The sequence below is a fragment of the Amblyomma mixtum genome, chromosome 10 (genome assembly GCF_055824585.1).
Source record: "Amblyomma mixtum isolate Tamu chromosome 10, ASM5582458v1, whole genome shotgun sequence".
NCBI classification, from domain to species: Eukaryota; Metazoa; Arthropoda; class Arachnida; order Ixodida; family Ixodidae; genus Amblyomma; species Amblyomma mixtum.
The window spans coordinates 20,435,720-20,463,657 of record NC_143021.1 but is presented as its reverse complement, the minus strand read 5'-3'; the positions used below and the strand labels follow the sequence as shown (position 1 = coordinate 20,463,657).

At 50.1% G+C, this 27,938-nt stretch overlaps 1 protein-coding gene across 3 annotated transcripts; it reads left to right on the top strand.

The window, feature by feature from the left end:
- The first annotated feature begins 516 nt into the window (after nt 1–516).
- On the top strand, nt 517–25,785 carry LOC149325302 (uncharacterized). 3 transcript variants are annotated; one of them, XM_089562376.1, is made up of 3 exons: nt 534–611; nt 690–2,341; nt 23,939–25,785. In XM_089562376.1, the coding sequence occupies exons 2-3, from the start codon at nt 1,724–1,726 to the stop codon at nt 24,095–24,097; spliced, it is 777 nt and encodes a 258-aa protein (XP_089418502.1). In that variant the 5' UTR covers nt 534–611; nt 690–1,723; the 3' UTR covers nt 24,098–25,785. The 3 variants fall into 3 exon arrangements, with proteins under 3 accessions (XP_089418501.1, XP_089418504.1, XP_089418502.1); XM_089562375.1 differs by having other exon boundaries at nt 517–2,341; XM_089562378.1 differs by lacking the exon at nt 23,939–25,785 and adding an exon at nt 4,071–5,639 and having other exon boundaries at nt 517–2,341.
- The last annotated feature ends 2,153 nt before the right edge of the window (nt 25,786–27,938 follow it).

Below are 27,938 nucleotides of genomic sequence, written 5' to 3'. Positions count from 1 at the left end.
TCATGTGCACCGCCGTCGCTCCGCAAAGGCTTGAAAGTGAAAGTAGTATTGTTTTCGGAATAAAAAACACGACGACGAGACGGGACAGGCGCTAACTTTCAACACAGCGTTTATTGCGGAAAAGGAGCATATACACCCTTTTGAATTAGCGGAAGGGAATAAACAACACAAACCACGTAAAAGTTGCTGAAAAACAACGAAGCCACGTGCTAAGATAAGATATCAAGCTCTTTCCTTGACAATGCCACGGCTTTGGAGATAGCTCGGGCAGGGATAAATGTGTCAGTTTGCTGTCCGTGATAATGCCACGGCTTTGGAGATAGCTCGGGGTGGGGATAATGTTTCAGTAGGCCTTCCGTGGCATTATCACGGAAAGAGCTTGATATCTTGTCTTAGCACGAGGCTTGGCTGTTTGTCAGCAACTTTACGTAGTTTGTGTTGTTTATTCCCTTGCGCTAACTCAGAAGGCTATATATGCTCCTTTTCCGCAATAAACGCTGTGTTGAAAGTTAGCGCCTGTCCCGTCTCGTCGTCGTGTTTTTTTTCCTGCGCTGTATTTCTTTAGTTACCGGCACAAGAGTCTGCGGCGACGGGACGAGTATCGGTTGAAGGTGTGTGGCTCTGGCGGTCTGCGGTGGCACAAAGGTCTGAGCAAAAAGTAAGCCGAGTGCTTTCTTGTTGATATTCAGTCATGCCAAGATGCCGGGCTGCCGCGGGACTCGGAGCCTAAGGAGCGACTCCAGAAGGCGCCAGGGCTTACCGGGATTGTTGCTGCAGGAGTCCAAGGTGGTACAGATATGATCCCAGCTGGTGGATTAACGCTACTCGGACGCGGAGCTAAACGAACGTGCCTCGCATGGGTGCCGTCCTTCTTGACCAGTTTCACCGGAACTCTTCACTCTTTCATCATGAAACTTCAGCAACGCGTCCGTGAAGGTTAGAGGATCCGTTGGACACCTTAGGAGCCCGATTCCATCCATTTTCGACAATTTTGGACCACTTTTCTGCTGTGCCACGTCGCCGACGCGCTAAGCGTAGCGTGCGGCGTACTGCTGGGCTCCGCGCCATGCCTGCGGCCGTCGCTGCCTAGTATCGTCGCCTCTGCCGTTGCCCTTCGCAGCCACCCAAGCCGCCTACATGGCGTGCCAAGTCGACAGCGTCTTCATCATTCATAATAAAACTGCGCAAAGAAGACGGGACAACACGAAGAGACTGATTCCAAGAACCAACTAACCCAACCTCATGTCTTCATCATCTCTGCCGAGCTTGAAGCCGAATCACGCTGGGTCCGTGCCGTGAAGGCACACCGTGCAGCCGCGGCCCACCAGTACACCGTTTCGCCGCCGCCTGCCTCGCCTCCCCCCCACCCCACACGACCCCTACTCCACCGCCAATCACCACCGCAAGTACTGCCATTCTCCGTCGTCAGCTCCCCTCCCTAGCCTCCCAGCGGAGGTCTTCAAAATCGTCTTCAGAGCGGGAGGGCGGCTTGACCTCCGCTCTACCACCAACGGAGCCCTGCTCCAAATCCCCTGCACCCTTGCCACCATGGACTACGCCACCGCCCGCACCGCCGACCGCGTACGGATGAATCCATACAATAACTCCCTCACTGTCGGCACCTCATCTGAGCCGCAAGCTCGTCTCTACCTTCGGGTCAACCTCCGCTCGTCTCTACATAGCCTCACCCGACAACGCACTCCGCTGCATCATATACAACGCCATGAACTGCAAAACTGAGGACGAAAAAGTCCAAAACCTCCAATGTATGAATGTCAACACCACCTACGCCATCGCCGACACGCGCCAGATGGAGCGTGTCGGCGATTTAAATTCAGCCTCATCATCTTCGTCGGCTCCACCATCCTCCTCCGCACCATCGTCTTCAGCTGCGGGATCTACTACTGCCACCCGTTCCGCCCGAAAGCCGAGGTCTGCACGAACTACTGGGCTCCAGGCCAACGTGCGGACGTCCGCACCAAGCTCAAGTCTTCCCTCTGACACCGCTACGGCAGGTCCACAAGGCTGTCGAGCCCCCGACCTGCGTCTCCTTCAGCATTCTGTGCAAGGGGGCCCACGTCACGGGCACGTGCCCGTGCAGGCTCCGATTGGATCGGGATGGCCCGTCGTCACCACCTCCAAGCGTCAGCCTACCCCACCATTGCGTCCCACCGAGCCCATCTTCAAGGCCTCCGGGCCTTCCCGCTCCCGCCGCCGCTCTGCCTCCAGTGGTGCCTGGTCTGCCAGCCGCCATCGCTCCGTCTTCTTCCCGCCTCCGCCTAGGTCCGAGACGCCCTCCGCCCCCGCCACCACCATCAACTCCACCACTGCCACATCACCGGTAAGCTAGAAATCGCAGCCACAAAGGCCAGATCCCGAAACCATGGCCCTCGAGGCCACTATCGATGCCCTGCAGCTCCACATTCAGGTGCTGTCGCGCCAGCCGCGCTAGCGCGTCTGTCCTACCCCGGGGCCCCCAGAGCGCGACTGAGGCCACCCTCGTGTTCCTCTCGCTCCCCGCCCCACCCATCCCGGCACTTACCCCAACTCCGCCCGAGGAGCACGTCATCCATTGTGGCCAGACCCCTCCCCCCCCCCCCCCCCGCATCTTCATCCCTGGCTATGGAACTGTCGGGGGTTCCGCGGCAAACGGAACACACAGCAGCTCCGCCTCTAGGACATCCCTCCTGACATTCTCCCCTCTGTCGTAGCACTCCAGGAACTCCTAGCTCCCGTGAAGCTCCGCGTCTACACCTTTCATCCTCCTTCTGAGGCAAACCCAAACGTTGCAATGCTGGTGCACAGCAGCCTCACCGTTGTGCTGCACCAGCTGGACATTTCGGACTGCGTCCATCTTCTCCTCGAAACCCTTCTCAGCCGTCGCACTGAGGCAAGCCTCTTTGTTCTCAATGTGTGCAGCCGTCCCTAAGCCCCTTCAGCCCCTCTCCTTCTCGTCCTCCGCAAAGCGCTCTCCTGCGCTGCCGCAACGCCCTGGTCGTTCTAGGCGGCTTCAATGCCCCCCCCCCCCCCCCCATACTAGCTGGGGCTACTCCGAGAACATCCGCAAGGGTCACTCACTTTTGACTTCGGTCCAGAACGAATGCCTTTCGGTCCTTAATGACATTGCTCACCCCACCAGGATCGGATCCAGTGACCAACGAGACAACAATCCATACCTTTTCCCTCGCCAAAAGTGCTGCCGATCTGACCTGGACTAATGCAGACGTCACCTTCGGTAGCGATCACTAGGTCGTCTGCACCACTTTCACACTACCCTCCCTTGCTCGCCCCTCAACTCGTCTGACCCAGATGGTTGAATAGGACCGCTTCCATTCCACTCCTTTCTCTACTTCCTCTTCTCCTATCACCGATCGCTCTGCCTATTGGCGGACGTCCGCACTGCCACTTACACACTTCCTGCAGCACCACACTCCACTGCAGCAGACAGCCGTCTGCTGCACCTTCCACCTGCAGGCCTATCACGCGGCCATCGACGCTGGCAGGCCCAGGAACACAATCGCCTCTTGCGTCTCCGTTTGTCCCAGCTGGCGTCGGACATAGAGGAGCACTGCTTCTCTCTTCTTCGGTAACAGTGGGGCCCGACCTGTGATCGCATGGCCCGAGACCCGTGGTCCTTCGGAGCCTCCGAGACACGTGGCGCTTCTCAGCGTGTTGCTAGACCCTACACACGCCAATGTCTCCCAGCGCAATATTTCCCATCTCCTTCACTCCTTTACACTCACCGATAATGACTTCCTGGCGGCCCTCTGGGACCGATACCTCTGCACCCACTCGCCTACTCCTCTTTCCTACTACTCCCGGCTCCCTCAACCTCGATCTTGATGCGGAAATGTCTCTGGGCGTGGTTCATGTGCCGCTACTCACGCTCCGCACCACTTTCGCCCCGGGGGCGTACCGCATAAGCACTCCTCGACCTATATACCTCCTCCCTTGAAGCCCTTACTGGCCTTCTATGCTCGGCGTCTGCGCCCAGCATATCGATGAAAGTTTCACTAGCTATATTGAAGATGTGGTTGATCTTTGCAAGCGTGTTGACTCATCTATGACAGAGGCCGAGAAGTTCAAACTTATCCTGAAGGGGATAGACGACGACGCTTTACATATGCTGCTGGCCAAAAGTCCCGCCACCGTCGCCTCTGTCTACAACCTATGGCAAAGCTTCGACGGGCTAGGCAAGCAGCGCCTTTGCGCTCGTCGCTCTCCCGCGCTTGCCGAGTCCATCTCTGGCTTGGCCGCAGACAATGACTTGCTCTGTCGCATTAAAGACTTCATGCTGGATGAGGTCGCCTGGAAACTTTCGCTCCTGTCTGGCACGACCGTGTCACCCACGTTCCTCCCTCCAGAGCTCCGGCGTACCATCACGCAAGAGTTTGGCGATGCACTGCCTGGTCCTGAGCGGCCGGCTGCCTTGACTCCCCACGTCGGCCCTCTTACGACACAGCCCATCCCTGTTGCAGCACCTCTGAGCTACGGCCCTGTCGTAACCATGCCGCCTGCTCCTGCGCCTGTGCCTCTCACGTACGCCGAAGCCGTCCCACGCCTACCGCGGCCGCAAGCCTTTGCATACGTTGACTGCGGTGCCTAGGCCTTTTGCTCTCCGACTCCGTTCCGCGCCGGTGTCGTACAACCCTTGGAGCGCCGCTGATAACCTGCCGATTTGCTACGCTTGTGATGTGCCAGGCCACGTCGGCCGCCTTTGTCGCCGTACTCGGCCGGCGTCTGTACACTCTCTGCATGCCGGATTATTCCCAACCTTACCGCACCTTTCGCCCACATTCCGGAACACTTCGGCAGACCTCTCCTGACCGCGCTCTCGGCCGCCAGGCCTTCGCTCCTAACCACTCCCCTTCTGCTCGCCGTCGCTCCTTTTCGCCCATGCGCCGTAGCAGCGACCCACCCGATTCGGAAAATTATCAGCCGCAGTTCCTGGGGCACGAACTGCGCACCTTTCGCCAACATAAAGTCCTCGCCTTTCACCGCCGAATCTCCGCGACATCTTTGTCGACGGTGTTCGGGCACTTGCGCTTGTAGAGAGTGGTGCCTCAGTTTGTGTTATTAACGAAAACTTCTGCGGTTCGCAACGTGAAGTTACTACCCCGCCTTCAGCACTATCCCTTTGTACTGCTAGCGCCGAGCCCGTTATTCCTTCTGCCGTTTGCACAGCGCGAGTCGTCATCGCGCTGTGCATGTTTTATACATTGTTGAATTTTTAGTCCTCCGATCAAGCTCCCACGAAGTTATCCTTGGGTGGGATTTTCTGTCTCGCCACAGTGCGATCATTGCGTTCGGGCCCGCGTCGTCTTCTCTTCGGTCTGCGATACGCCATTAGACAACCCTACGTTTCGCCGCAGTGCCAAGCTTCTTGTCGCAGATGACACCGGCATTCTCCCCGAAAGTGCTGTGCTCCTCCCTGTGTCTGTTTCTGACGCCACCGTTCTCTTCTCGCCTTCCTCCGTCTTTGGCTCTCGCCGAAACGTTCCTCTTCCCTTCGCCGTCATCGACATTCACCATTGTGCTACCGAAATCGTCGTTTCAAACCAGGGTGTCGAACCGAAATTTTTTCGGGTTCGGTTCAGGTTCAGGTTCACACCTTTCGAGTTCAGTTCCGGGTTCGGCTCCAAAGCAACATTCCGTTCCGGTTCGGACCGTATTGAACCGGTTCAAACGGGTTCAGGGCAAAAAAAAATTTAGAACGTAGATGGGTTTTAATCAACCTTGTTATGGTGTTTACTTTTTTCTGTGGCATTGATATATAGCATAAAAAGGCAAAAATTTGTTTAATGCGAGATGTTCTCACTTTACCCACTTATGTATTGTCCGCGGCAAAAAGACAAATTTACGGCAAGAGCCGAAAAATGAAATAAACTCGAAATATAATGTACGGCTATGTGTATGCTATAATCCTTCCGATGATGTATAAGGCGAAAAGCCAGAGGATTTTGCATCTACACAACTCTCCAGCTTGAGGAATTTCGGAGACCCCGCGAGTACACTTACGCGGGCGCCAACATGACCGCCGCACCAGGCCTCTACGTTCCCGCGCACTATTGAGAAACGAAGCTGCCATGTATCGGCACCTATATACAGACAGACACCTTTTTCGTATCCCGGCCGCGGCGGCTGAATTTCGATGGAGGCGAAATTCTAGAGGCCCGTGTGCTGTGCGATGTCAGTGCACGTTAAATAACCCCAGGTGGTCGAAATTTCCGGAGACCTTCACTACGGCGTCCTTCATATCCTTAGTTGCTTCGGGACGTTAAACCCTAATAAACCAAACCAAACACCTTTTCGTTGTCCCGAAATCGACTTGCCAGCCCCCCCCCCCCCTTTCCTACACGTTACGAGAATATGCGAGAACCCCTCCATCACCCATCCCCCACCGAACGAGAGCCTCGTGGGAGCACTAGCTCTCCCTAGCACCCTGAGCGTACCAAAACATATTTTATTGAAATCTCCTCTTCGATATAGCCTTTGTGACTCGCTTTATATATCTCGAGCCCCTGTTTCTCAGTATCTTCAAAGAGACAGCTAGTCGTGGATTCTCGCTAGTACAGTGAGAAATTACGACAATGACTTATTATGATGACGTCGACCTGTTTTATTCTGATAAAAAGAATATGATAAAAAACACACTTGGATAGGTTAGTGTCGTGTCCGGTCGCTGTGTTGAATGCAGCGAAAGACGCACACGGTACTTTAAGACTTCGTTTATTTAAAGCCGATGAGGGTGCGACCAGCGTCGACCGAGGCAGGAGCCGAACTGGCCGCCCGAAGAAAGGAGGGAGTGGAGAAGCGTCCACGGCAGGGAGTGGCTTCCCAGAACAGGAGGAGGGTGCGGGGGCGCACCGTGGGGGGGCATCCGGCGACAGCGTGCGACGAGGGGCAAGCGGTCGTTAGGAGGAGGATTGAGTGGTCGTTAGGAGGAGGATGCGAACTGTCGTTAGGAGGGGAATGCGAGTGGTCGTTAGGAGGGGGCGCACACACACAAAAGCAATAAGGGGACACAACACTTCCTTCCCCCTTAGAAAGTTGCCTGGTATCGTGCAGGGGGTCGGCGCTCACGCGTGGAGGCGCGCTGGCTTTGTGCGCTCGGGGGAGAAACACTTGTAGGCTGGCTGTTGTTCGCTGTGTCTCCTAGGTCTGTCCTGGGCGAAGTCTCTTCTTCCGGGAAGAGGTGCCAGGCTATGTGGGAAGATGGTGCACGTGTTTTCTCCGCTGGCGGACAGCTCTCAGACGGCGTCGTAAATCTACGCAGCTGGTTGAGATGTCGGCGTGCTACTGTGCCATGTATGTTGACGAGCCAAGAGCGCAGGCCTATGCGTCTGACAATTGTAGCTTCCTCCCAGCGTGGCTTTTTCAGAAACTGTCGGGCGAGGACGCGCTGCCCCTCATTAAGCGTGCCGCAGCGCGGAATTGCTTTTTCTTCCCGGAACGTCTCTGCCTTTGGCTCGGGGAGGATGGCTGTGAGCTGGGTTCGCATTTCACGCTCGAACATCATTTTCGAGGGGGTCTCGCCTGTTGTGCTCTGAACCGTCGTGTGCTGCTTGAAGAGAAAGCGCGCAAGGCGGCGCTGCAGCAAGCCTGTCTGATCTCTTTCAAGGGCGCGTTTTAGCTCGGCTACGTAGCGCTCGGCTTGTCCGTTTGTCGCTGGGTGGTAGGGGGCCGATGTAACTGATGAGATCCCGTTGTCGCGATAAAACTTGAGGATCTCCGCAGACACAAACGGTGTTCCGTTGTCCGACACTACCTTGCGCGGCAGGCCGAACGTTGCAAATAGTGATCGGAGGTTGTCAATGACTGCTGCCGAAGTCGTCTGTCCCATTTGCCTTATCTCAAGCCACTTTGTGTAGGCATCTACGACCACAAGGAAAGTGCAGCCCTCAATTGGTCCTGCAAAATCAATGTGCAGTGTGTGCCATGGTGTGTCTGGCTTTTCCCATTCTGGGACAGGAGCTTTCGGCGGGGCGCTCCGGCTGCTCTGGCAAGGCTTGCATTCTCGCACCACTGTTTCGATGTCGTTGTCAATGCCAGGCCACCACATGTAGCTTCTGGCACACTTTTTCATTGCAACGATGCCCCGATGTCCGGCGTGGATGAGAGACATAGCTTGTGCGCGTAGTTCTCTCGGCATCACAACTCGGGACCCAAATATGATGCAGCCGCGATGGGTGCTCAACTCTGTAGCTCGCCTGCGGTAAGCGTCGAAGTTGTCCCCTTTGAGTTTATGCACGTTGCCTTGTTGAACAGCTGTGTAAACTAGCCGGAGAGCTGCGCACTTCTGCGTAGATGCTGCAACTGTGCCTGCTGTAAGCGGAGGTTCTGGCAGTGCTTCGAACATCAGAACGTCTCCTGGTGGAAATGGTTCGTCAACAGTTGCGTCTAGTGGCAGACGGCTTAGCGCATCGGCGTTTTGATGTTTACTGCATATCATCACGCCTAGTGGAGAAAACCAGTTTCTCCCTAGAAGGCTTGATCCTGTGCCCTTCACAACAAGCAGAGGTAGCGTATGGGTCTGGCCGTTGTAGTTAACCTGCACGTTGGCAGAGCCCAATAGTGGCAGATTCTGTCCTGACCACGTTCGCAGGTGCGTGTCGTCTTGTTGCAGGGCGGGTGCGTCAGATGGCCATGAAGTTCGGAACGTGTCCTCACTGATCAGAGTACAGGCTGCGCCGGAGTCCACCTCGAACTTAATCAGCTGGTGATGTACGCTTACTTCTGTAAAAATCTTCGGTCGCGTGCCGAGATTCATGGTGTTCAGGTCGTACAACACAGATGGTGTTGCTGATGTTGCTCCATGGAGATCAGATAGCGGCGTATTCTCTGAGGCGTTGACGCTGTGATTAGGCTGGGAAGGTGACTTTATCTTGGCAAGTCTCCGTTTCGTAATGCATGCTCTTTCGATATGCCCTCGCTTGTGGCAAAAATTACACGTGGCTGACTGGAATCGACATCCCTGGGGGTTGTGTTGGTCGTCACACCGCCAGCAGCGTTGTGCCTTTTTGACCGATTTTACAACAACAGAAGGCTTGCGCACCTGGTTGCTTGTCTGGTGTACCGGCTCGGTGTTCCGGCGAATCCCTCTCTGCTGGTGACCGGCGCTCTCCGCTCGAACGGCGATGTCGTAAGCTTTGCTGAATGTGAGGTCCTTCTCAGCGAACAGGCGCTGCTGCAGTGACTCGTCACTCAGTCCGCACACAAATCTGTCGCGTAACATCACGTCCAAGGGAAGCATGGTGGTGTTAGCAGAAGAAGCTGCGTCTCCCTCCTGCCCGGTAGCTGTTGTCGACAGCGTTCCAAAATTGCAGTCGGCAGCGAGCTTCTTGAGCGCGGCTACGTAGGCGCTCACAGTTTCTCTTCCCAGTTGATCTCGTCGTTGGAAGCGAGCCCGGCTGTAGACCTCGGATGGCCTTGGGTCGTAGTGCTTTTGCAGCGCTTTTACGATGTCGTCGTAAGACACTGCCGCTGGTGTGCTTGGCTGAATAAGGGCGCAGACAGTATCGTAGGTCTGCTCCCCGCACAGCGTCAGCAGGTTGGCCCTCTTCAAGGCTGGGTCTGTGATGTTGTTAGCTTCAAAGTAGAACTGAAGGCGTCCAACCCACGATGACCACGATGAGCCGTTGAATTCTGGTATCTGATTGGGAAACCCTCGCGTAGCCATGGCTTGTCAATAGCGTTGCGTAGCGCGGGTCGAATCCACTTTCTCGTCGCCACTGTCGTGTCCGGTCGCTGTGTTGAATGCAGCGAAAGACGCACACGGTACTTTAAGACTTCGTTTATTTAAAGCCGATGAGGGTGCGACCAGCGTCGACCGAGGCAGGAGCCGAACTGGCCGCCCGAAGAAAGGAGGGAGTGGAGAAGCGTCCACGGCAGGGAGTGGCTTCCCAGAACAGGAGGAGGGTGCGGGGGCGCACCGTGGGGGGGCATCCGGCGACAGCGTGCGACGAGGGGCAAGCGGTCGTTAGGAGGAGGATTGAGTGGTCGTTAGGAGGAGGATGCGAACTGTCGTTAGGAGGGGAATGCGAGTGGTCGTTAGGAGGGGGCGCACACACACAAAAGCAATAAGGGGACACAACAGTTAGGTTGAGGCGCTTCGTTTCTGCACGGACACAAATTGGTAACATATTCGTTGGGATGTTGCGTTGCAACATTCTTGTAGGTGCAGCATTCTGCTAAGAAGAAGGTGTACTTGCACTACGTAGAGTTTTTGTAACTTTTCCTGGGTGGGCTATCAAAGGGAGCCCTTGGTGGAGTCTGGTGAATCTTTCGCGCACCATTTGTCCACCAAATTGTTTCAGGGCATTTATTTTCAAAACTACAAACAACCCCTTTCTGGGAGCTGTGCTTAATAGGCGGCTAAGTGCTCGTCTGTCTTTTCTGGACATGGTCGTGAGAGAACTTTATGCTGATACATTCGGTTTTCTTCCTCTTCGCTTTTCCTTGGGATACCTGTACGACCTCTCCACAAGGCAGACGATAAAGGTTGTGATCGGTCATTACTTCCTCTACCCACATATCTGCAGCCTTACCTAGCCTTTCTTGATACGAATTCAGCGGATGTAGTCCAGCCCAACGGCCGAAGATATAACGAACGCTCGCTTATTATGAACGGGTGCGGTGTTACCGTGAAAATATGCATAAGGGAAACGGCAATTCGTAGCAGATACAACGAAAAACTTTGGCCGCACCACTCGGTTATAGCGAACGAGCAGGCGCCGTAAACTACCCCCGAATTTTAAGAGGTCGTGCTTCCAGTAAGCGCGGAGTGAAAGAACGTCTCTCAACCTTCACGACACCGCTAAGGAAAGAAAATGTCGACCGAAAAATGCGATAAAAGACGGCACTGCAGTGCGCAGCGCTAACCGGAAAAATCCGGCGTCTCGGAACACTGCAAACGGTAACGTAAACACGGTAACGGTATGCTATAACTCCCTATTCAAACAGTAAGTAACCGCAGGCCAAGCCCGCGTCGATGGCCTACGAGGGCAATCATTGCCTGCGTGTTCGCCGGCTGGGCAAAGCCTCTCAAGTGGAAGCGCGGTACGTGTGAGAAAGGGGCATCGCCGAAAGCGAAGCTACTGACCATGATCGTGAATCAAGTAACAGCAGCGATTTGAGAATTTTTAAAGCCCTGCTAGCCATGCGTGCCAGCCACGGGCTGGTCACGTGGCATGCATAGCCTGCCCAGTCGGCTCCATCTTTTGCGCTGCTACCACGTGCAGGCAGCGTCACACAGCGGAAAGTGCAACTGATGCACTCAGTGCCGCGAGCGCTTCGCTACTTTTGTCGCTTCATAAGTACACGAACTATAGAAGCAGCTCGAAAACACACGTGACCGCACGCATGTAGATGTGTGACCAAACTTCGTTGATCCATGGCTGGCCAGATGTTTCCTCAGACAATTACGCTTCTGCGGACCACAAAATTGCAGAAGCGCGGGCTGTGACGAAGACGAACACCAAGCACAAGCACTCCCGTACTCTCAGGAATTTTGTTTATGTGGCCGACCTGCCACCAGCTGCCGTGGACACTTCAACCACGGTTAGTTATACCCCGTCTCTAAATACGATGGTTAGCAGCAAGGGTCTCCACGAGGATTAACTGACCACCCTAGATAGCCTGGAAAGAGCCGCTGGAGGATCTGCCTTGCACAAGTAGGAGCGCATAAAGTAGTTTTATAAGAAATAAACGCCACTTTTAGTGGCCTTAGTATTTTTGGCAGTTATACGAAAAGTCCACTTACTACGAACATCAGATATAATGAACGGAATCCGCGTGACCGTCAGGTTCGTTATAAATAGGCTCGACTGTAGTTTCAATCGGCCGCAAAACCTTGTTCACGCTTCAAACATGGACCTTACGCGTTAGGACGTACCTTCGCGCCAAGGAGGCGTTTGTGCCGTGGTCAGTGAATTACTACCTGTGAGAGCAACGAGAAATCACTGAGCAAAAAAATAATTGTTTCTTTTTGTCGTGATGCTGCGTTTTTGGGGCATACTTCAGCAGTGTCTTAAAATAGACATTGAGATCATGTACTTCACTATAAGATTTCTGTTTGCGACGAAAGACTCCGGAATTCCGTGCGAACTCTTCGTGTTCGTAGGACAGCTTAGCGTGTGGAACACCCACATGATGGATCAACACGCAGAACCGCCGCGTTCAGCGAGGTCGCTGTTCGGAGAAAAGTGCTCTTTACCGCTGGAGGACTATGTGTTCAATTTAAATTTCCTGACTCATTCCGAAATTTTGTTGTGCGGGCGGAGTAAGGGAGCCACGGTGGCGTAAGGACTTATGCTGAGATCTTTGAATTCGACGAGATCAAGCAAGGCACGAGGAGGGTCACAGTTGTTCCTAATATTTTATGCAACAACGATAAAAAGAAGCCTCGGAGATGGCGGAGAGCCTAAGGCATCTCTAAACGGAGCTTTTCTGTTGCGCCGCCGCTGGTACGAATCCAACTCGGAGTATGCATACTCGTTCAGTTGTCCTTCTTACTGCGTTAGCAGTATAGCATCCCTGAACTGAACTGAACTGAACTTGAGATTTATTTACCAGAAAGGCTGGTGGGTCACCTGGGCTAAAAGCTGTAATCAAACAGCTTGACGAGGCCCAGGCAACCCTTACAAGGCAGCATAGACGACACCAATAATTCATAACAATACTAATAATAATGATGAAAAAAAAGGTTAACATGAAATATTAATCTTTACAAAAAATAAGAAACACTTACAAGTAGGTCAGTAGGAAAAGTGTGCAAAAACACTGCATTTTTTTTGTTACAGATTGACACAAATCACATGAATGATGAGAAGGCATCTTCGTGAGCAAATGGCAGGAAACTATGAACGAATAACTAGAAAATATTGTAGCGAAAACTGCGTTACAAATTGGAAAAAAGCTGTAGAAGTTGAACAGGTGTTAAACATTTCATGTCTTGATATTTGTTTAATATGGACGGAAGATTGTGACGTAAAGACTGGAGCTTGTAGTCGGTGCCCAAAAAGAACCGCACTGTGTGTGTGTGTGTGTGTTGTGTGTGTGTTGAGTGTGTGTGTGTGTGTGTGTGTGTGTGTGTGTGTGTGTGTGTGTGTGTGTGTGTTTGTGTGTGTGTGTGTGTGTGGAAAATGAGCGCATGCATTTGCCCTGTGGCCGTCTGGAGCGCATTCTCCCGACCCTGCATCTGCTGACGCAGCCTCGGCGAAGGACTTCGAGGGGGGGAGGAGTCTGTTGCGTTGCGAGACACTGCTGGCGTGCGAGCCCGCCAACACCGGAAAACTGTTTGTGCCGCGAGCGTTCCGACCTACACTCGGCGCCGCAGGGTGCCGGCCTCGTCGCGGACGCGGAGCTCATGTTCAGCCGAAGACGCACCCCTCTCGAAATTGACGTTTATGAGGGTCACGGCTCTCCCCTCTCCTCTCGCATCGGAACTCGGGGTGGTCTGGATTCGGCCCCCAACGACGCTTTCTTCCAAGAAACGCGGCTTGGTCACGTGACCGCGGCGTTCGAAAAAACGACCGTCAACGGACAAAGAGAGTCTTCCTCCAGCAGCGGAAGAGAGCAGCTGCTCGGGGAGCCAGTCTGTAGCTTCCAAGGGTCTGGGGCCCTCTTTTCTTTTGTGTAAAAGTCTCTGAATAAAGACCCAATTCCTAGCTTTCACTGAGTCCGCAGCCCGCACCTAGCAACAGCATTCTCAATCGGTGCTCGAAGGACTGTGCACACAAATTTTATTGCGTGCTTTCTTCTTTCAAACGATGACTTAGATATTAGGATACCTGGATCACTGTTCGGTATTCGCCTACGGCCGCTGAATAATTTAGAAAAGAATTTATGCTCACATGCTGTTTCGGTTTCATCAACCGAGAAGTGTTGTGACTTGCAGTTGAACTGTCACGTGAGGCGTGCAAACCTGTGATATAGACGCTGGTACGTTGTTTTGACTCACTACTGCACATAAACCAACCTGCGTCAAAGGCTAGAATTACAAAAAACGAGTTATTGCCGTTTTATTTCTTGCCTCATGTAACCTAAATTCAACTACAGGTAACACACTCGCTCTGCTGATGAAACTAAAACAACGTCACGAAGAAATTCGAATATAAATTATTTATTGGCTGTACGCAAATACCACAGGGTGCTCCATGTATACCAATGTCGAAATCATCGTTTCAAAAGAGAAAATACGCAAGCAAAAATTTGGTGTCTATAGTGCTTTATTGAGTTAGATCAGTGCTAACAATCTGATTAAAGCCATACACAAATATGAAAAGGAGGAAAAGTAATAACTCAAGATTTCACATAAACCTGACTTTCAATGCTTTAGAATTGGCGCTAGTACATTACAGAAGAGTCAATTAGGTTTCTTCCCACGAATCATACTTCATTCACTTTTGTTGTCTCATATACTGGGCGCCATTCTCCCGCTTTCTAGCGCAGACAGCTTCGGATGGGTAAACCTGCGCGCTAGGCTATCTCATTTTGTCTGAAAAAAAAAAAAAACAGAAGTGTGCCGTGTTGCAAAAAAGTGGGGCTCAACCGAGCTCCGAACCGGTTCGGAACGGTTCCTTTCAATCGTTCCGGTTCGGGTTCAGTTCCAAGACGGCGAAAAAAATATGGGTTCAGTTCGGCTCCGGTTCCGGGTGGAAATTCGGGTTCGGTTCCGGTTTCGGGTTCAGGTTCGGTTCCGGTTCGACACCCTGTTTCAAACACACGCTCTTCTACGCTCGCCTTGCTTCGTGGAGAGTGCCTAGGCAGAATTGAGCTCGCTGAATTTATCTCTTCCTTGGACGATAAAGTGGCTTCCCATGGTGCCTACATCGCTGCCCTCACTCCGCTTATCGCCGCTCCAGATCCCTCGCTGTCCTCGGACATTTTCTACCGCTCCGTTGACCGCGACCTCGGCACAGCTAACCGCATGCAGCTCCTTGCCCTGCTCAACCAGTTTTGCTCTTCATTTCGACGTTCTTCGCCGTGCGACCACTGTCGTGCATCACATCGACACCGTCAGCCATGCTTCTCTCCGCCAGCGCCCCTACCGTCTGTCGCCCCCAGAACGCCGAGTCATCACCGAGCAAGTAGAAGACATGCTTCACCGTGGCATTATTCAACCGTCTGCTAGTCCTTGGCCCTACCCTAGGAACGTCACCTCTGGAGCCGGCCGGCAGAGGCGTCGACAAGTCTACCGCGAATGAGCTGCACTAGCAGCCCCCGAGCAACGTGCGGTGATTCCTGCTGTGATTCCAATGTAGATCTTGGGACTGTGCGGTCCCCCTATGGGTCTCTCTCACGTTACTTGTGTGACGTTCCGGCCTGCCAGGGGTCAGTCATAAAGCAACCTCATTTGTTGCTATCTGCGGGTCCTGCTGAAGCGAGGAGAACTAAGCCAACACACGACACCTCCGGGCCAACATTATTTATTGACACTCTGCCTTAAAACTGGGTGTTCCGCTCAAGGCTGGCTTGTATGAGGAGTCGGTCCAGTCCGACCAACAGGTGTCTCGCTCTAGACTGCTCAGGCGGGCTGGTGCTCAGCTTGGTGATGGTCCCACGGTTCGACGAACTGGCCCGGCGACCACTGACCGGGTTTCGATCTTGACACGATCGGTTTTTCCAGACGACGCGGCTGGCAGTGCTAAGACGTGTCGAGGCTTCAGGCTCCTCGGGCGTCTCAGCTGGCGGTCAGTTTGTTACGGTCCCCTGAAGGCCGGCGTCGCCGTCTGTAGACCAGCGCGATCTTACCTCTGTACACCTCGCCCGTCTCTGATCATCCTCTTTCCGGCGTCTTTCCTTCCGGCGCCGCGTCTCCCTGGAGATTCTCTTTCTCTCTCTCGGTGTCCTCCTCGCCCATCGGTTTTTAGCTGTCGCTGCTCATGCACCCAACGAAAGGCGCCCCCCAAATTTCCACGAAGCCGCGGCCGTTACGACGAGAAGGCCTCGTTTGGGATGTGTCGAAGGGGATAAGGTGTCTCTCGGAGCGCAACGCTTCCTGAAGCCAGAGACGCCTCCTCTGCTGGCAGCCCGTCTGGTACCAGCCGCCGGCTTCCCCCGCCACATCAAGCCGTTACGCTGTCTGTCGTGTCCGCTGCTAGTAAGGCCGCCTGCCGGCACGCACGCACGCACAAGCGTGCTTGTTTGCGGAGAAGGGGGGGGGGGGGGGGTAGTGTGCACCGCACAACAGGGGCCGCAGGGAATCCTCCAGTCGCGTTGGTCACCTCGCGCGGCCTCTTCTCTGGCTATCTTCGGCCCTCTGGCTATCTTTGCACGTGTGTCCTGCTTTCGCAGACGTGTGCAGGGCGATAATTTTGAAAACAGGCACAATGTCTCCGGCACAAGTCGGCGGGGCGAGTTCTTTTGAGCAACGCCTATATAGGCCTCCCGTATGCAGCCCTTCACACTTTCACCCAAATGTGCACTTTCTTCGTAGCCGGGTAAACTCGCTTTTCTTGAATAAAACACTGTGATTCATGTTTCGCTACGTCGACATACGAGCGACAGATGAATGCTAGTACGTACCACTGTTCTCGTTACAGATTAGCATGTTGTAAGACGTGTAATGGGACGTATTTTATTGCGAAAGCAATACTGCTTGCACTTTTCTGCCATCGATGGAGGTTCATCCTTCGCTCCGGCGGCGCGCTACCAGGTGACCGCGTGACGTCACGAGAAGAGGAGAGCTGGGGTCCCAACTCGTCTCATCCATGGAGGCTCATCCTTCGCTCTGGCGCGCTACCACGTGACCGCGTGATGTCACGACAAGAGGAGAGCTGGGGGCCCAACTCGTCTCATCGATGGAGGCTCATCCTTCGCTCCGGCACAGCTGCCGAGTGAGGGCGCTCGCTCGACTGGGATAAAACGGGGCTGCGGCTGTGCTCCTCGCAGTGCTGTGCTATGTCGGAGGATGCGTACAAGGCGAGGCTGGAACGGTGTGCCGCGGCCAATCGACGGCGCCGTGCCGAAGAAACAGACGAAAAAAGGGAGCAAACGGTTGGCGAAGCAACGTGCGTATGCTGCAGAATGGCGAGCACGCCGGCTTGCTGCGGGTGCATCTACAAGTTCAGAGTCAAGTTTAAACGAGGGTAGTTTCCTGGACGCTCTTAATGCCGAAGAAGAATCTATGAGTAGTGCGGAGCGATATAATCACAAGAGAAGAAAACGCCGTGCGGAAAAAACGCCGGAACAGAAAGAAGAGCGGCTTGCTAAATTGGCTGAAGGCTTAGCTTGGTTAAGCCTGGCTGAGTGCGAAAGCAATAACACCTGGCTGCGCTTGGTTCTGCTGGTAGTTGGACATGGATGTTGGACATCCATCATGTCGCAACAACATGCCGTCGGCGCAGAGCGGCGGTAGACACGGCGGATGCGGGCTGAAGAAACGGATGAAGTTGCTTTCGCAATTTCCGGGCTTAACCAAGCTGAGCCTCTGCCAATTTTTTTACAGCACAGGGGTGTAAATTGAGGCGAATTTTTGGGATACATTATATTGTAGCGCCGGAAGACGAAGATGCAGACAGAGGAATGACAGGGAGAAGTAGCGAACAACTGAGCCACGCATTTTGGAGACTGTATTCGCCAATATAATCACCCAACCGCTGTATCGTCTGCTACTTAATTTCTTCATAGACACGCTGCATGACGACCGGAAGTCATTTATTCTTAAACATATACTCTGCAAGTATTTGACGAACCGTGTTTGTTCTGTTCCTACGAGGCAGATTATACTCTCAGTTCCGCTCTTGTTTCGTCAAAACATATTTGGAAGCAGTAAGTCTGAGCATTCCTATGCCATGCATGTAGTGAGCGTGAAGCACTCTTTGCAGGTGTTCGCTTGTTACCGAGCAGCTTTTTATGTATGGCTGTAGGCCAGATTAACAACATTCTTCATTAAGACTGTACATAAGAAAGAGAGAGAGACTTCAATGAATTTGGTTAAAAGTCTTATTCTTAAAGTGCCAATGGTTAATGGCCTTAATGGTTAAAAACTTTAATCTTGTTAAAAGTGAATTACAAGGAACGAATAATGTTACAAGGAACAAAATGTTATGGGGGGGGGGGGGGGCGCAGGCGGAGACAGAATTTCACTAGAACGGGGAGGCTGCAGCTAGCTAAAGATTAGTGGACAGCTTAAGGAGCTTTTTTTCTGCTAAACAGCGCGGGAAGAAAGGACAGACGAATGAGAGAACACGCAACACAAGCGCTTGTGTTGCATGTTCTTTCTTTCGTCTGCCTTGCCTTCCTGCGTTGAGGCAGGTGCACTCTGACGTCACTCGATGCAGGTGGAAACGCCGAGTCGGGCAACGTTGAATATCTTATTAAACTATGCTTCACCCAACGCGTGCGGCTGAACCCCTTTAAGGGCAGTAATTTCTCGAGCATATGTAAGATCGTCACTTCTGCAGCCGAAAACAATTTCTTTGTTTACCTCCTACCCCTTGAAATGCCTTGGAAGCTCATTCCATTCAGGCACAATTTAGGACAAAGCCTTCATTGAAAAGGAGAAATTCCCAGAGTGGAACGTAGCACGGGGTAACTATATGCGCTGCTAACATGGATGCGTGAACCTAATTATTAGCTCTTGTTATGCACCTGTACTTAAAACTTAGCATGCATCTGAATCGCGTACCTGTGTAGTGGGCATCTGTCAAAAGTTCGTAACCCACCTCGAATGTGGTTGGAGCGGGAGTACGGCTGAACGGAGACTGCGACGAGCGATAGCAGCAGCTGCACTCAGCAACGCTGGCGCTGCGGCCGCGATCGTGGTGGGCTGAAGACTTTGGAGAAAACTATGGACGTGCATGCTACGAAGTCAAGGCAGTACAGGTCACCATTTCTCTCTAGCAAGCTTGCCGTGGAAGCAGAGGATCTTATCCAGAAGTGGCAAAGCGTGATAGTTCCGATCCTCAAGGATGAGGTACAGAACTAGAAGAACTGTTCAAATTAATCTGCACAGAAGAGGTAAGGGACTTCAGTAGAAGTAACGTTGAGAGGACTGGCAGCCATTCAAGAAAGGAGGGAGCATGCCGGCAGCAATGGGTGTGGCAGGAACATATAATACAAATGTATAGCTAGTAAAAAAAGCAGTTCAACGTCAGTACCGATTTGTATAGTACTAAATGTCACACCAAATGTTTTCATGACTCATTCATACCCCGAACTTGTGTCAGCTGGAATCTCCTTCCCCAAGACATTTCTTTCTTTCTTTTTTATTTGAGACAATTTGGTACAAATTGGCTAAGGAGGCAATAGCAAAAGGCCCTGATGGGGCCTGACTAGGCTATGCCCCCCTGACAGCACAAGCAGCACAAGTGTACATATGATTACACATCATAAGCAGACCAAAGTAAAGCACATCAATACAGAATACAGAAAGATACAGATACACACCGTCTTAGAAAAGGAAAATAACTTATTTGAACTGTAATAATACAAAAACATTTTCTTATGTACTCCATCAAGTTTATCAGTAAACAAAAATGTTTCACCAAACAAAAATTGATAATGTGAAATGCAATCCAGTGTGCATAAGTAATGGAATATGACCTATAGTGCACGATGATAATACAACATAATACACATTAATAGCACTAAGAGTTGGCTCAGGAGTTTAACCCATGCACCTCTTGTTCAGATAAAAATATTGCTTTAACTTGCTTTTTCAATTGAACAGGAGACACAACAGAACTTATTAAGTTTAATATGTCAGGGTATTTGTTGAAGAGTTGTGGTATTTGCGACGATAACCTCTGTAAGCCATAGTTTGTACGTGATCTGGCCCTAACTATTTCGCTCTGTCTTAGTTCATACGTGGACTGTTTAGCTTGATATTTTTCTTGAAATTTCGGTGTATCTGCACGGTATTGGTGTAGCCCTTCCAGAGATAGTTTTTGTTTAATCAGTTGTTGGTCCTGAAGAATGCTATATCTGGTAAAATATGGGGCAGTGCTTTCCGTGTAGGGCACGTTTCCAATGGCCCGCATAGCTCGTTTTTGTAATGATAATAGGTATTTCATATTTGTCTCGGTTGTCGTTGACCACACCAGAGAACAATAAATGAGACGCGAGTGGACAAGTGCATAATATATTTTACGTTTAACCCCAGACGGGAGAAGTGATTTGGTTCGGTTTATTGGGGTTTAACGTCCCAAAGCGACTGAGGCTATGAGAGACGCCGTAGTGAAGGGCTCCGGAAATTTCGACCACCTGGGGTTCTTTAACGTGCACTGACATCGCACAGCACACGGGCCTCTAGAATTTCGCCTTCAAGAAATTCAGCCGCCGCGGCCGGGATCAAACCCGCGTCTTTCGGGTCAGCAGCCGAGCGCCGTAGCCACTGAGCCACCACGGCGGGGTGGGAGAAGTGATCTTATTTTATTCAGTAAACCAACTGCTCTGGCTATACCTGCTCTTAAGGCGTCGACATGAGGTGTCCATGATAGGTTTTCATGGAACACGATTCCTAGGAATCGGATTGTTGATGTGTGTTGAATGGATACTCCCTGAAATTCTATTGGTAAGGGTGGAAAATGTGTTGGTCCTTTCGACCTAAACAATAAATATTTTGTTTTTGTCGTATTCAGTTGCATCCTATTTGAGTTTAACCATGTATTTAAATTTCTAAGCCAACTATTAGCTTCCGCGCATATTTCATGTATGTTATCTCCTGAGAAAAAGATGTTTGTATCGTCTGCGTACAAAACAATTTTTTTGTGCCCTTGAATATTAACAATATCATTAATGTATAGCGGAAATAATACAGGTCCAATAATAAACCCCTGGGGTACTCCATATTGAATTTCCATCTCCGATTCGACTTTATTTATTATTGTGAATTGTGATCTGGAAGTTAAATAGCTCTTTATTAGAGCAAGTGCTACACCTCGGATCCCGTAATAGGGTAGTTTACGCAAAAGAAGTTCATGCTGTATGCAATCAAACGCCTTTCGGAAGTCTAAAAAGATACCTGGTGTGAAAAGTTTCCTTTCTATGTTATCAAGAATTTCTTCTTTAATTCCAAGAAGGGCTGTTTCCACCGACCTATTTTTGCAGAACCCATACTGCTCCTTCGTTATTATGTTGTGTGTACTTAGAAAACTGGTTATCCTATTGTTAATGATATGCTCTGCTATCTTAGAGAAGACAGAGAGGATTGATATAGGCCTGTAGTTATTTAAATCATCAAAAGATCCTCCTTTATGAATGGCTGTGACTCTTGCTAACTTCATTTTGCTTGGAAACTCGCCTGTTGTCATGATAAGGTTACAGATGTGGGCTAATGGGACTGCTACAATACCACTCACTGCTTTTAATGGTTTCGGCTTTATGTCGTCGGGGCCCGAAGCTGAATTATCTTTCATGGACAAAATTATTCCCTGCACTTCATATTGGTCTGTTGGGGCCAAGAAAAGAGTCGAGGAGAAGTTATTGGCAATATAATGTTCACAGGGTATGGCAAGGGGCCCCGGGTGGGGGAAGGAAAGTGGTGTCAGAGGGGGGATGCGTGTCAGGAAGGGGAGGGAGGTGAATCTTGATTCGTTAAGCTGCTATAGTGGAAAAACTTATATCCGGGGGGTGTGTAATGAACAAAGGCTTTGAACGGGCTGCGACGGGGGGGAGGCGCTGAGTGGACCTGTAAAACTCAGATAAGAGGATTAGTCAGCGTGGCACAGGGAAATGAGAACAAGGCAAACAAGGGCATCAAAAGAGGGCAGCTGTACAAGTGGAAATAAATTGCACTCAGGTGAAGCGTCCGAGTTGTATGTCACGGGTCGAAGAATGTTCCTAAGTATTGCACGTAAATTCATTTGCCTAGTTTTTGAGCAGTGATAAAACACAGTGACTCGATAGCTGAGCATGTCATAAATAAGGGAATGTGCAGTAAGCCTGCCAGTCTGAAAAGGTAATAAGTAACGAACAATGTATAGTACACATGACAAACCACGAAGCTTGTTACATACTAAGATAAGGTGACTATTCCAAAACATTTCTCTGTCAAAAAAGTATACCAAGGCATTTGACACTATTTTAAGAATAAATATGAATGCAACAACAATTAAGGCAATCTGAAGAAAATAACAACAAAGGTTCAACGAGGGGAAACTGTTTACAGGGATTATGAAAAAAGACGAGTTTTTTTATTAATTGAAATAGAATTATCTAGAAACCAGTCCATAACATGCACCACATCCATGGCCAGAGACAGCGAAGCATTTGTTGACAACAAAAGAGTGTCATCGGCGTATTGAAAAATGTAATGTTTTGCTACAGCACTTGATAATTCATGTACAAATAAATTGAAAAGCAAAGGCGATAAAACAGAGCCCTGTGGAACACCTGCCGACAAAAACAAACTATAAACCTAATAATTACTTCAGGGCTACTACCGTTCCGCACCTGATTTAGAGATTTGTAGCTGGTCTTCAGTAATTGCCATGCAAGTGTTTAGAATTTTGAAAACGTGATTATGTATTGCGCTATGAGGCCGTGATACAAGAGCCACGCGGTTGAAAAGCGCACACAGGGGCGCGCACCTGTTTACATCAGTTGGTGACGCACGTCACATTTTTATACTTCGCCCGTGTGGGTGCTTTGGAGCAACGGTGCGGCAGGGACAGAGATTGTCACGTGACCAATGCAATACCGAATAACGTGCGCCGTTGCACAACAAGCGTAAGTTTCGAATTGCACGCAGCATCGCTGAAATTCATTGCGCTATCGCGAATGAGAATAATAACAAAGCCCAGTATGTAGCCTTCATTGATTACGAGAAAGCATTCGACTCAGTGGAAACCTCAGCAGTCATGCAGGCATTGCGGAAACAGGGTGTAGAAGAGTGTTATGTGTAAATATTAGAAGACATCTGTGATGACTGCACAGCTACCATAGTTCTTCATAAAGTTAGCAACAAAATTCCAATAAGGAAGGGTGTCAGGCGCGGAGACACGATTTCGCTAATGCTATTCGCCGCCTGTTATTCCAGGGCCTGAATTGGGAACTGTGGTGTTCTTCCGTGAAGCAGAGTGCGCTGACGGAATTTCTTTATTCCATCTAACAAAGTTACTGGCGCAGCAAAGGACAGGGTTAATTGGAGACACTTGGAAGAGACCTTTGCCCTGCAGTGGGTGTAGTGAGGCTGGTGATGATGATGATCGCGCCGAGCGTGATCTCACTCTTGAAATTCTATAAAAAAAAACTGAGGTGACCACTAAAGCTATAGATGCAAATTTTTGGCTGCAATCATACTCCCAAATGCAAGTTAAAATGTTAGTTATTAGAATTTAGTTAACCAGCTTACTAGCTGACATGAATCACTAGTTTCCCAAGGACCGCTGCGTCTAGTAATAAGCCATCGTTATATCTCCAAGACCATTTTTAAAAACTACTTGCAGGCTTCGCTGAAACACACGGGTATACGTTTTATTGACTGTTAAAAAGCATTTCGCTCATTTCAAACGCCAGCAATCTTGCAAATAGTTCGTGTCGAATCGCTTCGAGATGTATATCTACAGGAACTGTACAGCGGTGTGATGTACAGCGCCCTCAACAGAAGGAGACTGGAAATGCCGATTACAACAGGTGCCAAGCCACGGACACGATCTCACCGCTGTTATTCCCTGCATGTTTACAATAGTTATCCACAGGGTTAGATTGGGAAGAACAGTTTGCGTAAAACTTGCAGGAGGAAATTTGAGTAACTTCGAGTTTTTTGATGACACATCCCTGCTGGACAAATTTTGAGCTCCTGCTTGACGACACATACAATGTTCATCTGTAGGCTGAAGAAATAATGTGAAGAAGACTGAAGTACTATTTAGCTCTCTGACGATGGAGCATAAGCTTGGTAAGTAGCGGGGTATTGGAGTTAGCAGTAACAGAGTGCAGTGTGCATGAAAATACATTGACCACTAATTAGGCTCCGTTTCTGCGCGAACAGGCCGACACGAGGATCTCCGTTTGCGCATGCAAACCGGCGATGAGAATTCCTGGCCGTTCCCGTGTTTTAAGCTCAAGGTGGATCGGCAGAAATCGTCCGCTCGCTAGTGCGCTTTGTGTCGTCGCCGCTGTTCACTGGTTGTTTGCCGGCCATGAGTGACTCTGCGCACAAGTTCACATTTTCTTGCTTATCGGGAGCCACGACATCTGTTTGCTCAACGAATACTTGACCGTCGGGGACGATTTCAAGAACGCTGTATTGGCAAGACTGCAGTGTCTGCTGCGGCCCCAAGAATGCCATTGTATTGATATCGCCGCAAGCGTCTGCGCATTCCAAAACGGTTTAAGCGCTATCTCACTCGTGAGCTGACAGCTGGAGAAGCGGACAGGTCGTCAGACTATTTTTGCACAAATTATTTGTCCGTGATCACCTCCACACCACCCCTATCCCCTTGAATGAACAAATTTTGGACTTCCCGCCAAGTCTCATCTTCGGTGTTTTCATGGTATCAGAGCGCCTCGTATCGCGAACTCCGAGCTCCGGCCATTCACCATTTATGGCAATTTCTTTTCGTGCGCACCGTTTGTACAGCCTTGGTCAAAAGTCTTGGGGGCCAACGGCTTTTCGCCTAAGCCGCATAATGGAGCCGTCACGGCACGATTAAAGACCAAAGTGCCTTGAAATTCTAAGAGAAGGTTTCTTATTTCGGTAGATAAGCTTGATGCATGTCGGGTACTTTGAGTGCTCCTCTGCCTGGAGCATTCGAGGGACATTCATTCCGCTACAAGTGGACGCTTTGGCCTGGAGAGTTTTGACGGGGGGTGTACATATAGGGTGTTTCACTTAATGCTGGGGGAATTAAAGAAAAGGGCCTTTTTAGTTGCAATAGCATTCTTTTTCGGCATATAATTGTCGTCGGTGTACTGCATCAGAATGCAGCTAAGACGTGCGAACCAGCAGGCTGGTTAACTATTATCAAAGAGTTAACTAACTTTTTAAGTATTACCGCTAAGCTCCCCATTTATTAAGAGGCTTGTAGTTTACCGTAGGAAATATCCATATCAATTCTGATATTTTTGAAAACGCCATTCGCGATGCCGCTGCTGCGAAAGCAAGTTTGGGGCCGTACACGGGTGAAACCGAAACCATGCGACCAGATTGAGCCCGCGATCGAGCGCGTCGCGCATCGACGCGCCTGCCACGTGCTTTCTACCCGCTAGCCACTTTCAGCCGGGCGCTTCGAAAGAAACACGTGACACTCGCACCGTTGTGTGACGCGAGCTCGTAGGCGTGGCTAGCGCTCTATTCCCGAGCACCGCGATATCCAAATCTGATATCTAAAGCGGTTTAAATTGCATGAGTCAAATTGGTGTATTGTTGCTTTGTGAAATACTTGGGCAATGATTGTTATGAACAGTATATTAGACATTATATAACCGTCTTCACAAACAAGCACCCATTAACCCTTAGAGAGTACGCATTCCGAACCGACTGTTTCCGATATTCATTTTTCCCGCTTGCCATAAAAGGATGGAATAGTTTGAACCCCTCTATCACTACTAATACAGCTTTGTAGAAATTCGCAACTGTAGTAGAAGAACAGTTGCGCGATAATTAAAACAAATTTAGACAAGTACAACAGGCCACTCATATCGCTGCATATAACAGCATCTGTATGGACACAATACTAACAATGTATAAAGTTACACCCTTTTCTGTGAAAAATGCTTTATCGTTTTCTGTTTTATTTTCTGTTATCGGTATTTTTTTGCATACTCATGTAATTATTTGTAACCAACAGTGTTTTAATGAATTCCATTCCATTTGTATTCGATTTGTACCTTCTATCTGCCCATCTTGTAAAAATCCCAATGGGATTGACAGTATCTGAAATAAATAAAATAAATAAATTGTGTTCCAGTGTCTTCATATCTGCTCATTCTTGTGCGCATACCTGTATGGTTAGGTTTTTAAATATCATTGTGTCCAAGATACTTTTAGTGATTTTGTGCCGCCTGTGAGACATGTATACATCTGGGGTGAAGGCCTCGTCAGGAGACATAGCAGTCTCCTTTGCCCTTACCTCATGGACAAAATTCACGTCGCGTATCTATGTAAGAAATAGATTGAAATTGAGAATTTGAAACGACTGCATATTCCGATTTCCTAAAAAGTTATCTCAAGACAACATATCGTCTCCATCGGAAACCAACCGCAGCTGTAAACCTTGAGGAACTATTGTCCCAGACTGCGGCTTACCTGTTTCCAAGCTGCAAACGTGTAAACGACCTCGAAGGTTCCCGACGACCGGAGACGTAGTAGCAGTGGCGGAGACGGCGGCATAACATTGTTCCAATGCACCACAGTAACACACAAGCTTGGAAGTAGCATCCGCGCACCATGGATGGATGGATGGATGGATAGGAGCGCCCCCTTTGAAACGGTGTGGTGGCAATTGCCACCATGCTCAGCTTTTCTTTTTTTTTTGTTTACTGTGTTGGCAATTCTCATTAAAAATCGCTGCCATCTTTACATACGGTTTCGTACAATTCTAACCTTATGCCACATCTCTGCTTTTCAGCCGCCAGTCCTCCAATCGCTTTTTGCTAACTTCCACTGCAGATTTATTTACATGACCATTGTTATCTTTAAACCCTAAAGCCTCAAGAAGAGTGACTGCGCCTGCATCGACATCCGGATGGATACCGTCACATTTGATTGTGAGGTGTTCAATTGTTTCCACAGATCTACCGCACACTGCACATGTGTCATCTTCTTCGTTAAATTTCTTTTTGTAGCTGCGCGTTCTAAGACACCCTGACCTAGCTTGGCCGTGACGTGGCCATTAACGCTATGCCAGTGCCCCTGTCGGCAGTCGACATTACCGGCTCCACGGCGCCCATGCGCCGCAGCTCCCGCTTTTTACACTACCATTACTGTTAGTTCACTGTAGTTATAATGGTAGGATAAAGAGGAAAAATTAACAAGCGCAGGATGCATGGCGTACAGATAATCGTTGGTATTGTAGGATAACAGAGAGCATTCCAAGGGAGCTTGAGGATAACCATTCTTATTAAGCAGTTGAAGCCCGTAGGAAGCAATACTAGGAGTAGATTTGAAGTTCTCGGGGAATGGCCTCCAAAATAAAGATGCTTAGATTCTAATGTTTGGGATTGCATGTTTGGCTTAGTGTTTGTTGACTCCTCGTCGCAAATTCCGCGTCCTTGTCATGTTGTAGATCCAAAAATATTTCAAGGAATTAAGGAATAGTACCTTATTCAGATCTCGTTGGGTTCACCGAAGACACAGTCAGTTTTTTTTTATTTTTGACTTGTACGGGATGAGATCGGACCTGTACTTGTTTACAGTACCGAGCGTAGAACTGACACACATACGATACAAACTGAACTGAACTACAACTGGAACGGCAAAAAATTCAGAATTCTGAAAAGCATTGCATCGGCCATGCTTCGAAGTCACCGCAGGTTCCTGAACTGCAACAACACACATTAATCGGAACGGCGACAAGGACCCCAACCAGTATCATCTGCTCTAAAGTATGGGCAGCGCAAAAATACTCGCATCAAACGAGCACTCTACTTAGAGGGTGAGCCGCTCCGCGGTGGCTCAGTGGTTACAGTGCGCGGCTGCTGACCCGAAAGACACGGGTTCGATCCCGGCCACGGCGGTCGAATTTCGACGGAGGCGAAATTCTAGAGGCCCGTGTACTGTGCGATGTCAGTGCACCTTAAAGAGCCCCATGTAGTTGAAATTTCCGGAGCCCTTCATTACGGCGTCTCTCATAGCCTGAGTCGCTTTGGGACTTCAAACCACAATGAACCAATAACCCAAACTTAGCGGGTGAAATTTTCTTACATTTAAATGCAGAGAGCAAACTCCGCCATCTGTTGATGCAGTGTCTATGCCAAGACATTGCGGAGAACTGCAGATATCGGAAATCATAAATTGATTTTTCTTCCTAACTCTGCCTTAAAGTCAT